Source organism: Pezoporus occidentalis, unplaced genomic scaffold, assembly GCF_034315485.1.
Source record: "Pezoporus occidentalis ecotype Australia unplaced genomic scaffold, CSIRO_AGI_Poc_V1 ctg33, whole genome shotgun sequence".
Classification (NCBI taxonomy): Eukaryota; Metazoa; Chordata; class Aves; order Psittaciformes; family Psittacidae; genus Pezoporus; species Pezoporus occidentalis.
Genome location: NW_026915268.1, coordinates 6,644,971 through 6,659,477, shown reverse-complemented (window position 1 = coordinate 6,659,477; position 14,507 = coordinate 6,644,971). Strand labels below are relative to the sequence as shown.

At 49.4% G+C, this 14,507-nt stretch overlaps 1 protein-coding gene across 3 annotated transcripts in view; it reads left to right on the top strand.

Moving 5' to 3' along the window:
- PCDH1 (protocadherin 1) overlaps positions 1-14,507 on the top strand; it is a 52,201-nt gene that overhangs the window by 21,303 nt on the left and 16,391 nt on the right. For all 3 annotated transcript variants that reach the window (XM_062629256.1, XM_062629257.1, XM_062629258.1), the window contains exon 4: positions 5,678-5,897. In XM_062629256.1, the coding sequence (XP_062485240.1) occupies positions 5,678-5,897 (220 nt within the window). The remainder of the gene's footprint in view (positions 1-5,677; positions 5,898-14,507) is intronic.

Here is a 14,507-nt window from a genome sequence, read left to right as displayed (position 1 = left end):
CTGGGGTGTGCTTTTAGGGAGAAAATGTCTTATCAAAACAAGCCCCTGCTACTGTCAGATAAGCCTCAAAACCGGAACTGAGGATGTGATCCTGTCCTCCTCATTGCAGAAAGCCTGATGCAGAGCTAGGCCACACACAGGGGAGGGCAGCAAGGGTGGCCCGACCTCGCTGGTGTCTGCAGGAAAGGCTGCACGCAGCCGCGCGCTGCAGCTCGCAGAGGACACGGCGGAGCGGGATGCAGCGCGGATGTGTGAAATTGGAAAGGGGTAGAGCGAGGAGCCCTGCAGGCAGGAGGATTTCAAGGAAAAATTACCAGGCAGCAGATGTAAAACCGAAGGGAAGTGCTTTTCTTGCTTAGCACAAGGGCACAGTTCACTGCTGCAGGGTGCCGCCGAGGCCAAAAGCAGGCGTGGAGTCAAAAAGGGGTGAATGCACTTCACAGAGAATGGGGGGCATTAAATCTATGAGCTGCAAACAGTGCCTTGCTCAGGGAAAAACCCTGAGCTGCAGCACAACAAAAACCCACAGGATTTAGCAGGTGATGAATGTCTTCATCAGAGCATCCACTGCTGCTGGAGGCAGCCACTGGTGCTGGTGCTCCCTGCAGAAAGTGGGGGCAATAGGGGCTCATTTGTAGAGGCTGGTGCAGGCAGGTCTCCCTGTTGGGGATATAAAAGCAGGCACTGGGGAGCCCTTGACAGGAGGTTTTCTCTGAGCCACAATTTCTCAGCTAAGCAAATAGGCAGCTTTGCCCCAAATCCCTGTTCTCGTGCCGTGGCAAAGTGGAGACAGCAGTTAGAAACAGCAAAACAATAGATAGGGAAAGGAGGGAGGAAAAGGGAGGGAGTGTATGGCAATTAGTAGAAATGAGTGGTTATGGAGTGTAGAGAATTGACAAGGAAAGCCAAAGACATTGGGGGAAAATCAATTCTGACAAGCTGAACGCAGTAAGGAGTGCTTTAAAAAATGTGCTAGCAAGAGGTGGAATCCAGGAACTGTCATTCCCAAACGGAGATTGCAAAATGGTTAATTATGTAGGAAAAATGCAAACTCATTCAATAAATAGTTGTGGTAATTTGGACTGAGACATAACAATGTAGGATGCAGTACCTGCCAGTGCGCTGAGAACCAGGTTTGGTTCAACATTAAACATAGCTCATTGGAAGAGTGGTTTTTTGAAATAGGTCAAATAATTTGTGCCAAAGAGTTTTGAAAGGTCTAGAGTAGGAGCTGTCTGATCTGGGGGTGTTAATGGAGCTAGGGACCCCAGGATGGGCCAGCTGGAACAGTGATGGGTCGCTGCGTGCAGCGCATGCTGTCCTCACCAGCCCCAGGGAACAACTGGACTAATAGCTGAGGCAGGAAACTCAGTGATGGAAATAGCATTGACGTCAGTCAGCGCAGTTTGATGGGAAGGGATATTGGGCAGTGGTGTTATGTGACAGGTCCAGTTCTTAAACGTTTCCTTAGGCATCTGCTCCTGCCCACAGTGAGGAACAGGAGCTGCTCTAGGCATACCTGTGGGTCTGAAGCAGCAGATCTGGTTTAATGTCGGTGGAAGATTACAGTGTGCAGCTGATCAACTTGGAGCTGGGTGAAGATGCCGAGTTGATAATGCATTATGTTACATTATGTTATTATTATTATTACTTTGCATCAGCGCTCCTCATTAGAAGCAAAGCGTTGTTAGCTAGATGAAGATCTGGTTTATCAACAGCTTAGTGAAGAAAAGCAGTTGTTGGTTGGGAATCCTCATGGAATGAGGTTCTCCTGGAGGAGCTCTTCGGCAGCAGCACTGTGCCCGCTGCCATTCAATGTTGTAATCAACGATCTGGAAGTAAATATAAAATCACCACTGATAAAATTTGCAGCTGACATGGAGATTGGTGGAGTGGAGATCATGATGAGGATAGAGCAGTCATGCAGAGCAATCCAGATTGCTTGGTAAACTGGGCCCATTTAAACAAAGTGCATTTTAACACAGCCAAATGCAAAGCTTGGATGTTGTGAAATAGGCAATGCTGGTTTATATCCTGGAAAGCACTGACTTTAAAATGGATTTAAGGGTCACACTGCATGAGTAGCTCAGTGTGAGCACTGCGAGTGCTCACACTAAAGGGTTATTACAGTCCTAGGATGCAAAACCCTGAGAGGAAGGAGAAGCAGGGCTCTGGAGACAGCCCTGGTGAGATGGCACCAGCAGCTCTGCAGGGATTGCCACTGAGGAGGAATGGGGAAGAACTGGGGGCAAGTAAAGATGAGGGCCACAAAACTGATTTGCTGGCTTGCAGGTTGAGACGTAAGGAACCTGGGTTGTTTAACTCCTCAAAAAGAAGATTGAGGCGTGCCTTGATCACACTGTACAAGCAACTTCTTGTGTAGGAAATGCTGCGTGCTGAAAGGCTCTTTAACCTCGCAGGGAAAGGTCAATCAAAACCCAATTGCTGTAAGTCAGTGCCAGACAAATTGATTCAGTGTCTTTCTGTGACTCCAGAGCAAGGCTCTCTGGGTGGGGAGCTTCAGCCAGGCACAAGCTGCCAGGACTGTGCGGAGCACAAGGGTGGAAATAACCCCCATCAATGCCATGCAGGGTTGGAGGGGAGTGGGGTTGAGTATGGACTGCCTTGCCATGCAGTGAGAAGAGCCCATCTGAGGGCTGCCAGGCAGGATCTGACATTTAAAAGAGGTGGTTTTTAGGTAAAAGTGATGCTATTTGGAAGTGGGCCCCTCAGGGGAGGGATAGTAGCTGTCACAGGCTGGGTTTCTGAGGCTGTTTGTTTGTATTATTGCAGGCACCCCAAGGAGCCCTGGCTGCTTGTCTGGGGTTTTACAAGCACAGAGAGAAAGCAAAAGCATTGAGATGTGTAGATGTGGCATTTACAAGGACATGGTTTAGTGGTGGACTTGGCAGGGTTGGGTTTGGAGTTGGACTTGAGGATCTTAAAGGTCTTTTCCAATCTAAATGATTCTGTGATTCAATGAGCCCCAGTGATGGAGGAAGCAGGCTCAGCCAGGCACTCGGAGTGCAGGAGGAAGCAGTGGTGGGACAGCATTGCCTGGTGTGGTGACATGACGAACAAATTTTTTACAACAAGTGTGGTAAAACACAGGTTTTACCTGTGGTGATGGATGCACCATCCCTGGAGACATTCCAGGCCAGGCTGGATGTGGTTCTGGGCAACCTGATCTAGTTGAAGATGTCCCTGCTGGTTGCAGGGGGGTTGGACTGGATGAGCTTTGAAGGTCCCTTCCAACCCAAACCATTCTATGTTCTATGTTGGGCAGTGAGGTCTGTGCAGTGAAGGCTTTTGCAAGGCTCTACACAGCTGCAGAGCCTGCAGAGGAAGGATGTCCTCTGGAGGGTCATCTGCACGCAAATGTGCAGTTGGCAGGACTGCCCTGACCTCAGCTGCTCCACAGGACCTCCTGGGAGGTTCTTGCCTATCCCTTCATGAAGGTTGCGCTTCTGCTTTGGCAATCTGTTGGCAATCTAAGCTAAACCTACCACTGCATTTTCTTCTGTAGTGGCTAACCTTGGTCTTTGCTGCTGCAAGTGAAGGCCATTCCTTCCTGTCTTATGGCTGCTTTTGGCCACGGACAAAGCCTTTGCAGAAGGTTTTTATGAGCTTCAGGAGTTCTGCGTCTTTTCCACCCTTAGCCCTCTCCTCCCCAGACCAGGTTCCTCAGTCTTATTACTATTACTTATTACTTGTTCCTATTCGCCTGGTGCACATGTTCTCAAAAGCAGTGCCCAGCCTGGACACAGCTCTGCCTCTGCAGCCCTGCTTGAGCCCCGCAGAGCAAACACATCCCTGCATGACTCCAGGACTAAGCTCCTGTTTGCACATCCTGATATAGATGCATTTGTTGGTATGAGATTGACACATTGACGGATCATCAGCCCAAGGTCTGTGGTAACCCCCAGTCCCTCAGCCAGCCCGCTGCTTGCACGGTGTGCAAATGTGACAGATCTATTCCACATCTGCCAGCCAAGCAGTTAATGGAAATACAGGCTGGAGGGACTCGGGACACAACCCGAAGAGTTTCATTTGATGCATCGTCCCAGCTGAAAGGCCTGTCTGCAGTAATTACCTTCTGACTCCAACTTTCTGAATGCCTCCCATCCACCCTGCAGTGAATTGCACTATATTACCCAAGCACAGAAGTACTATGCTGCACCTACACTGTTTTTCCTGCATTATTTGGGGAGAACATCGTCTAAAACAGTGTCAAAAACTTCCTCAAGTCAAGACATAACATTTACTGCTCCTCCTCCATCCACGAGGCCTGATGTCTTTTCAAAGGAAGGAGTTCAATGGCTTGACATGTTTGTTTGTGACAAACCTACAGTGGCTGTTACTCATTTTCTTGTTATCTTGTAGGTACTTACAAAGAGTTCTTTTATCTGTTTCAGTATTTTTCCAGGAACTGAAATTAAGCTAACTGCTTTATAATTCTCCAGCTCTTCTTTTTTCTTCTCTTTAAAGACAGGTGCTATTTTAGATCACTTCCAGGCTTCTGGAAGCTCCCTGATTCTCTACAAATTCTTTTTAAAAAGTATGAAAGGAAAAAAAAAAAAAAGAAGCACCAAAAAAAGCCATAACACCTCTGAAGTGACTTAAATCAGGTCTCTAAGCATCTGGGGTGAATTTAATCAGGTCCAACCAACCTAAAAAGCAGCTTAGCTCATCTAAATGCTCCCTGTGTGTTCCTTCCCTCTGTTAGGCTCAATTCCTTCCCCTTCCTTGTTGGTGGTACCTGTGCGGGATGCCTGATTGCCACTCAGTTGTAGTAAAGACATCAGCCTAAATGGTGTGTGTGTTGGTTTGCCTCTATCCTGATCGCCTTCAGATCCCCATCGAATAGCTCCTGTTTTGGGCTCCCTCCTACGTTTATGGGTGATTTTGTGTCTTTTCTCTCTCTCTTGGTGTTTGTTTTTCATTCTCTGCACGCCTCATCCTGCTCTTGCCCTATGAACTCCTGCTACCCCTTCCACTCCTCAGTAATCACCACAAAGAAGGATTTTATGGAAGGGTTTGGAGGAGGATAATGATGTAGCTTAATGGTTGCTTGCTGGGAGCTCCTCCCAAGCATGAGGCAATGCTGGGGAGAGAAAGTGTAAAGCAGGGTCATTGAAACGTTTAACAAGCAGACAAAGGATGCGGTGATGACCCTTGAATCTCTTAGGATGAGAGATGGTGTCAGGTCAGAGGCTGGAAGGTGCAGACTGTAGTAAACCTGGCTCTGTGCTGGGAAGTGAACCCGTAAAAGAGGCTTTTGGGTGGGCTCAGCCAGGTGGGTCTCTCAGAGCACCCAGGGTGCATGCAGAGTCCGAGTGCCAAGATGTAGGATGGGGTGAGTGCCAGTGATTCAGGATGCTGCGCTAATGGGGGACCTTGCCTGTGATGGAAGAGGACATCTGCCCAGGTTTGTCTCTGAGTGGAAGAGGAAGCTGGGGCACAAGCCATGGAGGGAGCTGCTGGGTCAGAGGTGCAAGGTGTGCTCCCTGCATGTGCTGGTGTCTGATGGGGTGTTCCTGCCTGGGGTGGAGCCCCACAGATGCGGCTGTGTGGGGCTGGTGATGGACACTGATAGTGTTGGAAGCACTCTGCCTGACCCCCTCTTTGCCTTCATCTGCTGGGTGGGTGATGCAACAGCCTTTCTCTTCTCTCCCAGTTACCTCATCGCCGAGTGACGTTCTCTGCAGCCAGCCAGGCTCAGGACCTGCAGGATCCCTCCCAGCACAGCTACTACGACAGCGGGCTGGAGGAGTCAGAGACCCCGAGCAGCAAATCATCGTCAGGGCCCCGCATTGGGCCGCTGGCCCTGCCTGAGGACCACTATGAGCGCACCACGCCCGATGGCAGCATCGGGGAGATGGAGCACCCCGAGAACGGTATGTGCGCGCCGCACGTGTGCCTGCCCCATCCCAGGGACCCTGTGCCAGGGCTCTCCATCCCCAGTGCTGCACCTCCCCTGGTGTGGGTGGGATGGGCCGAGGAGCTCGGATGGGACAGGCTTGCCACGTAGGGCTGGGAGGCTGGAGAAGAGGTGAGGCTCAAAGCAAGAGAACAACAAGGACATGGTGGGGACGGGAGAGGTGGGTGAGGGAGAGGAGGTCTGGGTGAAGCAGGATGTGGGAATAGGAAGAGTCAAGGAGGAAGATGGGTTTGGCAAGAGGCAGAGGGGTTTGGAATGATGTAGACAGGGGGCTCAACAGGATGGTCCGAGGTGGCAGCACAGCAGCAGTGGAGGGGGTTGTAGCCCAGCCGATGGTGAGCTTGTGTGCCACAGTCAAGTGGTCCCACGGGTGCCCCATGGCAGGGCAGGGATGTAGGGGTGGCCGGGGTGTGATGCAGCTCTCTGTGCCGCGGTGGGCGTTGGAGCTGTGGGAGTTTCCCAGGGAGCAGAGGGGCAGAGCTCAGTGGCACAGGCTGGGGTGAGGAGATAGGTGGAGGATCAGGGAGCGTGGTCGTGGCAAACCCGAGCGCGACCTCCTGCTCAGGGCCACCTTTACCTGAGATCCCCACCGGGGTGTCTGCAGTCTCACCGCGGGAGAGCTGGCTTCCCCCTGCCCTGGCACAGCTTCAACCCCAGTTCTGCTCCTTGTGCTGCCTCTGTGCTGCCTGCCTGACTACCCCCAACAAGCCCACTCCCCAAGCTATCTTCTCCGGCCAGCTTAAGTTGCTTCCTTGGATTTGGCTCTGGCTGTGCACATAACATTCCTGTACCTGCTGCCTTCTGTGCTCTTGTACTGAGGGGAGGTTGCAGTGGGGCTGGCAAGTTCACAAAAACCTCTGGGAGGGACAAAGAGGACGTGCAGAGCGTTCTGCTGAAGTCTGCTACTTCTGGAGCATCCTTGACTCTGGGACAGGTCTGTATGTGGTGTGAAAAGGGCTGAGTGTGTTCAGCTGGTCCAGGGAGCTGCAAACCTGCTGGGTCTCCCTATCAAGGAACACATGGGGCCCAGGGTAGCCTCTGGTCTTGAAGGTCTCTTGGAACATCTCTTCCTTCTTCCCAGGTTAGTTCCTGGAGTAACACTGGAGTTTGGTATGCCATAACCATTGAAGTAAGGCATGGTGATGCCAGGTCTGGCAGGGTTCCTAAATCCATATTGCTCTTGTAATATGAGGTATCCTCCTGTCTAGGAGTGTCATGCAGATCACTTTCTTCCCAAAAGTGCTAGCCAGTCAACTGGGAAGTGTGAAGAGGCTCCTGGAGTCCTGGCACAGGACAACAGTACTGGAATTCCTAAATTCCCTTTGAGTATAAGCCTGTACCTACAGGAGAGGCTTGAAGGGCATGTGGGCAAGGAGATCCTACATGGCTGTGCTGAAGGATATAAAAGGGCAGTGGTGATGATGGGCCTGGAAGAGGAAAGTTTGAGCCCCTGAAGGTGACAGACAACCCAGAGGTGATGAGGGAGGAGCAGGGCTAAAAACAGAAAGAGGAAAAGCCAGGTGGAAGGGGCTCGGAGCAACCTGCTCTGGTGGAAGGGGTCCCTGCCTGTGGCAGGGGTTTGGAACTGGATGAGCTTTAAGGTCCCTTCCAACACAAACCGTTCCATGATTCTGTGAAAGAGAACAGGACCTGGATGATCTGCAGCAGGAGATGGAGGGCAGAAAAGTCTGCCTGTATTGCTTGAGATGTTCATTGTCTGCCCAATGGGGGTAAGCAGACCCAAGGAAGGCTAGGCAATACTGCCTAGAGCAGTGACTCTCAGGGACAGAGCATTCAGGCATGGTGCCCACAGCATCACTAAACCCAGCCTGCCCTATAAATTAGGCAGCTCACTTTGCACATGACACTCTGTGTGTGTTCACAGCACCACGCACACATCCACAAATACCCACTTATGATACAGTGTGTGCAGAGGCTCCCAGGGGATGACTGTAACCCTGTTCTGCTCTCCATCCCCCAGCCTGTCCTGTCTTGGCTCCCCTCACATGGCAGTGCTGGGAAGTCAGGCTCCAGTGCCTCCAGCAGCCGTCCTGACCTGTATAAACCAGGATCAGTGCAGAGGCTGTGGCAGGCCAATGCTCTGGGGAATCCACCAGAATTAACCCTAGTTGGTCCTGGTGCTCTGCAGGTAATCTGGCGAAGACAGTTCAATGAACCTTAGGGGCTGGGGTCAGCATCGTGATCCATTAAGCAGGCACCAGGTCAGGCGATTTGGAGATTAGGAGATACTGATCATGTTAGATCTGTTCATTAGAATAGGGTTTCCTGTGGTTATCCTGCCCAAGATGTGGCACATCAGACACCTCCCTGGTGCAAACAAGATGTCTCTGCCTTGTTTGACCAGAGAAGGGTCGTATCTTCCTTCCTGCAAAGAGTCTTCAATGATATGGGACCATCATGACCTTTTAGGGGACTGTCTCACCATGCCCTTGTCTCAGCTTCTGAAGCAGCATCAGCTCCTCAAAGAGATCAGATATTGTTCTTTGTGAATCTGGGAAGACTAAGCCATCCTTGACCTTATATTAAACTGAAGAGATGAGTTGGATCCCACACACCCTATCTCGCGGCACGAGCGCAAGACTGACACGACTGTGCATTTTCTAGGCTTTCATCTAGTTATAAATATCCAACATAACAGGGCTTCCATTGCTTTCTCCAGGAGATTATCCCTGCTGCCGAACCAATCTGATAAGCAAGTATGCAAGGCTATTTATAGCTCTTCAACTGGAAGACAGATCCATGCCTTTTCTTTGTAGATGGTTCTTCACTTGATTAACACACATATCAGTGTCCTCCTTTTTTGGACACTTTTGGCTGTGCAGACTGCAGTAAAATGCTGTATTGCAGGGGCTGAGCCAGGTCCTTTTCAGGAGGAATTATGATGCTTCTGATGAAGACTTCTCCAGTATCTTGGCGCTGATGTGCCAGCTCCTCACTCATCCCAGGCATTTGTCATCCCTGGTATTTTACCTAGCTGCCCACTGTTTCCTCCCCAACATTTTGCCATGCTGTTATCCGCTTCTGTGGGGTACACTGAGCTGGGAACTGAGCTTAGTCTCCCACTTGGCCACCCGTTGCTTTTGCTAAAGACATCTGCTCCCCCTGCATCACAGATTTGCTTTAGTTGGAAGGAGCCTGGGAGTGATTCTGCTCTGCAGAGGATCTGCCCTGCCATAATGCATGCAGAGCTTGGATGATGAAAGTGCCAGTCTCTCTCCATTGACGATGGAGACAATTTAGTAAGATTACAGGACCAAGTATGTGCAATTTAGGAACTGTTACATCAAGGCTGTTTCGCTCTGTCCCTGTGTGGTACAGAGGTACCTGATGATGTATTGCATGAAGTAGTTCTGAATTCAAGCCACAGAACAGGGACAAATGTTTAAATTGCTTTATCCCCATTATTTAAAGTGGGCACCCCATGCCATTTTTAATGCGTGCCATCACAACCCCGCACTGAATATGTAATTAACAATCATCTGAGCTTTCGCAATGCACTTAGTGCAGTAGTGTCTGTACTTCACAGATGTTAATGAGTTTATCCTCGCAGCTCTCCTTCCAGGAAAGAGATTCCACCCTAGATGGGGAATGAAACAGAAAATCATGATCTGCATTCTGAGATGGCTGTTAGCATTGGGTGACCCCCCAGTGAGCTGCTGCAGCACCCCAGTGCTCCGAGCCATGGGGCACGTCTCCAACTTGGATGGCAAAGCAAAGGCTGCATGCGAGGTGTGAGCAGCGTGGCTTTGGGACTCTGTGGCAGAGCTAGATGTAAAGCCCTCTCACCTGGTTCATAGCCATAGGCTTTTCTGTCAACACCAGTCTTTTTCTGATGGTCTCCTACCTCCTTTGTGCGCCTCAGCACAGGTTGAGCGTAGGAATTGAGAGAGCATTGCCAGGGTTTGACTGCTGGACTTAACTAAACCCTTTCAGTCCAGATTATTGTTAGTTTCAAGAAAGACTGGTAGGTTGATGTAAGCCAGAAGGAGCAGCTTGTCTAACCCCTGCATGACACAAAGGATAAAATTCCACCCTGTGATTTCTTCATCTCATCGTGGCTGAGCCGGAGCACTCCTTTGGAAAGGTCCCGTTTTGATGGCAAATGGTGGCAAGTGTGCTGGTGATCCCTTCCAGTGCCACATCCTCTCTGCCCCTGGTTTCACATGCCTGCAACTTGAATTCTGCTTGAGCTGAGCTAGCTGCCATTTAATTCCATTGAATCTTACAACAGTAGGAGACACCTCACTTGATGCATACTTGTAGATCACATGCGAGCAAGTCAACATTTAAAGTTCCCTTTGATATGCTCAAAAACTGAGTCAAGTCCCTCACTGTGAGCAGAGCCAAGGCAGGATATTTTGGCAGCTGGGTCTCTTCCTTCCCTCCCACCTTTCCCTGCACTCCTCCCAGCCATTGCCATCTGCTCATAATGCCACCACAGACCTGCAGCCCCATTCCTGGGCAGCAGCAGCAACATCTGGCACATCTTGGATGTGTGCGCTGCTTTTTGGCAACCCTTGCAATGGCAGCCTGGGGAGATATTTTCCTCCTGCTCCCCTTTGCTACGCTTCTGATTATAGTTCAGATCTTCCCTTCCTTCATATCATTTTTTCTCTGTGTGATGGCCAATTTGCCAACAACCTTTTAGCGGCATGGATGTGTCCAGATGATAGCCCACAGCTCTCAGCAGCACTCAGTGGCATCCATAGCGGCACCAGGCACAGAGATAATGTGACTGCTGGTGTTCATCTTCATAGCCTCACAACAGGCAGAGCTGTGTGTGCCCCCTGCAATATCACAGCACCTTGGGAAGGCGGCTGGCCCACGCGAGCAGTCCCAAGACAACAATCTCTTCTTACTGCTCATGGTGATGGGTTGGATTTGCAGCACTGGGCAGCCACTACCTCCTGTCTTCTGCTTCGTGTCAGTCCAGTCATGAGCTTCTTTTTAAGGTTCTCGATGCTGTTCTTGTTCAGTTCCTTACAGCCAGCAGATGGGACCAAAAAAAAATGACTGTCTCTCTCCTCCTCTGGCAGAGTGAAGTCTCTGGATCTTAAAGCCTATTCTTTTTTCTGCATTATCTGTAAATGTCCCTTTTGTCTTGCAGAAAGTGTTCCAAGCACATGTTCAGTCTGCAGATTTGTTTTCAAACATACCCTGCAGCACTTTTGTTTTGTTGCAGAGCACTGAGGAATGCTTTTGACTGGGTTTCTGTCTGGGCTGTAGGATTCAAGCAAGCTCTATGCCATGTCCTGGTCAAATGCTGTGAGCTCACATAGGTTGTCTGGTACACGGCACTTACTGAAAGATCTCACACCTTTTAAGAGAACACTGAGAGTGTGGCAGAGGGTAAGATAAATGGTGCTGTCTGTGGAATAAAGAAAGATGGTCTCTGGCTGGCACTGTGTCCCCTTTCCAACTGAGAACCAGCAGGTCACACATCTAAGGGCTGTTGGCTTGGCTCTGACCAGTGCTTGGATTCCTCTCTAGATGAAACTTTGGGATTTTTTATAACTGATCCTTCTTTACACTGGTTATTGACATCGGGGCTGGATTTACTTACTGTAGATGTTTTGTCATTACTAGTAGCTTCTGAGTCCTGCTCTTGTTTAGGGTACACATCCTGTCTGGGACCATCTTCTGCATCTCATCTACTTCTACAAATTACATCTGGGTTCCTCAGTGATCTTCAGCTCTGCAGGCATCTGCATTTCTTCATAAGAAATCGTGAGCTTGTCGTCTTTCTTCAGTTAATGTTGGTTCATCCCCAAAGACAGCTTCTGATTCTTCTAATCACCGCTGGAGAGAGATGTAGGGAAAGATTTTCTCTGGGAGAGGCAACATCCGACAGATTGCAAATGGTCATGGATTACACCATCGCTATTTCAACACGCCGTTTCTGTCTGAGCTGTAACTGCAAACTTGTTCTCACCCTCATGTTTTTCTTCTCCGTGTTTTCCAGCATTCATGCCTGGGTAAACTCTGTTACGACAGAGCCGTTCAGTCAGAGCAGTTCTGGGATGCCACGTCAGCCAGGTCACCTTCCTCACCTTACTTGCACCAAGCCCAGGGTAAACAGGGCACAGCTGGTTTCTCCTCCCCAGACTGAGTAACAACTCCATTGCTACTAGCTACAGAGAATGCCTTTAATCCTCTCAATACCTTCTAAGAAGGATGCTACTTGCTTCAGACATTGTCCAAAATAGCTTTCATAATTTATTTGACAGTGTCTTTCTTGTCTCATAGGATTATGTGGTAGTGTGCATGTAAGATTGTCCTCAGGTTCTCCAAAGAGCATTGGCGGATCCTGGACATCTCTAGAGGAGCTCTTTGAAGGACCCAAGTTTCCTTGTTGAATTCTGATTACGTTTTTCACCCTTTCTGTCCCTGAACTATAGCTGCATTATGTGATTATGGAAAATCTGGGCAGGACAACAGTTCTCAGTCAGTGCCTGAGGGACAAAAAGCTTCACATTTCAGTAGGAAGGTGCCTTCTCTTGTAGAATACGTAGATCCCTATGGCTGTATGTGTGCCTCCTGCATTTGAGATGGGATTTTTTGAGTTTTCTGCTATTCCTTGTGGTCCTGGGCTGGGCTGTGACATCTTCCATTCCCTCTTGCTGTCTTTGGCAAGACGATGGAAATGAGTGAATGTCATCTCCCTTCTTTTATGTCCTTCACATTCTCCCTGCTGTGAACCTACTGGATGGAGACAATCCTGTCATTATTCCACATCTTTACTCTTTCTTCCATTAGGAAGCACTACCCACCACGATCCTCTCCATGCGCTATCATGAGTGCACATCCCAGTGAGATGACCCTGCTCTAAACTTGCTGATTTACTGCATGATACTGCAGAGAACCGAGGCTTGGTGAATGTGCTGAAAGCCAGCCCAAAACTCACCTTGCTTTTTGGAACCACGCTTCCCTATTCACTCTCACCTGGCAGGACACGCACTCCTGCAGCCCTGGTGACATTGAAACAGGGAACTCTTCACCTTCACAAGGTGGCTGCAAGGTGAGGTACAGTTTTAGTGCCACACGATGAGGGTTTTCTTCTTTGCCTGGCAGTGGTTGCAAATGCCCATGCAAATCTTCCTTCTTATCCAGACCAAATCTAAACACCCCTTCCTTGGTACAAAGTCTATTTTCCAAAGAGTGGTTTATGTCATCCTCAAACTATTCATGGGTTCAACTACAAGTTTGCTAAACTGTGTTACAGGAAGAAGCATTCAGAATTGGGTCTGCACCAGGAACAAGAGGGTGGGTCCCCTTTCCATTTGTCCCATGTTGCTCTCTAGGGAGGATGTTTCATCAGAACAAGGGGTTGGATGAAGCTCCTTCAGACACTTCTGTTGTGTTTGGTTTTGTACAGAAATGTTTTCTGTATCTTTTTAAAATCTGCATTTGAACAAGGCTTTGAACCCAGTGCTCTGCCCTTGGACAGGTTCTCTGGAGCAACTGCAGGTGTGACCTTGAATCATGGAATCATGGAATGGTTTGCTTGGAAGGGACCTTAAAGCTCATCCAGTTCCACCCCCCTGCCATGGACAGGGACACCTTCCACTAGAGCAGCTTGCTCCAAGCCCCTGTGTCCAACCTGGCCTTGAACACTGCCAGGGATGGAGCATTCACAGCTTCCTTGGGCAACCGGTGTGTCTCACTGGAACAGGACATCCATGGGGGAGAGCCAGCAGCTGAGTTATGAGCATTTCTGTTGATGAACCTGTTAACCACAGCCAGCACCCTGTGTATTTTCTTAGCAAGAGTGCCAGAATAGGCAGCTCCCCTCCTCTGTGTCCTGGTTTGCTCATCCCTGTCCCTGTGCCATGTGCCCTCTTGTGCCAGCACAGCAGTTTGGCTGCATGGCGAACTGGACTGGGGAGCTGATCAGGCTGAAGTTTTGCTGGATCACTTATTTTTTTTGGCCATATTACTCTGAAGTCAGACCAATTTTCCTAACCTGACTACTCTGTGGCTCCACAAAGAGCTGAACTTGCAGAGCGTAGGGCCTTGGCAGAAGAGCACCGAACAGCCACGTGAGGTTTAGAATACATCTAAACCAGAGACAGTGACTAAGTGTAAAAGCAACAGACAGCTAGGATCCCTCAGCAGCCCCAGACTATTTGTTGTTTTCAAAGACCTGCTTCCTTAGAAATCCCCTTTTGAAGTAATTTGACATGCCATTTCCAGCTCGTGTGTGATCTAAGTCAGTTATTTCCCCTTTATCTGCTTCTGAGCGCTCCTGAATGTCTCTATAAACCTTCCTGCTTGGCAATACCTCTTCCTATGTAAAGGGACCTGCATTAGTGTGGGATTTAAACTTAATGCTAGAGAAGCTTATGAAGTCACCCATTTGAGCTTCTTGAAGACTTCACACTGCATTTTCTTTCTCATAGAAATAGCATGTGGCTGAGTTTGAAGGATTGGTCAGGTGTAGATCCCTCAGGTGGAAAATCCCTCTCATAGGCATGAGAGAGTGGATAAGGGATTCATTCCTGTCCTCGGCAAAATCAATGTGAGGTCAAATGTCAATCTCAGTTGT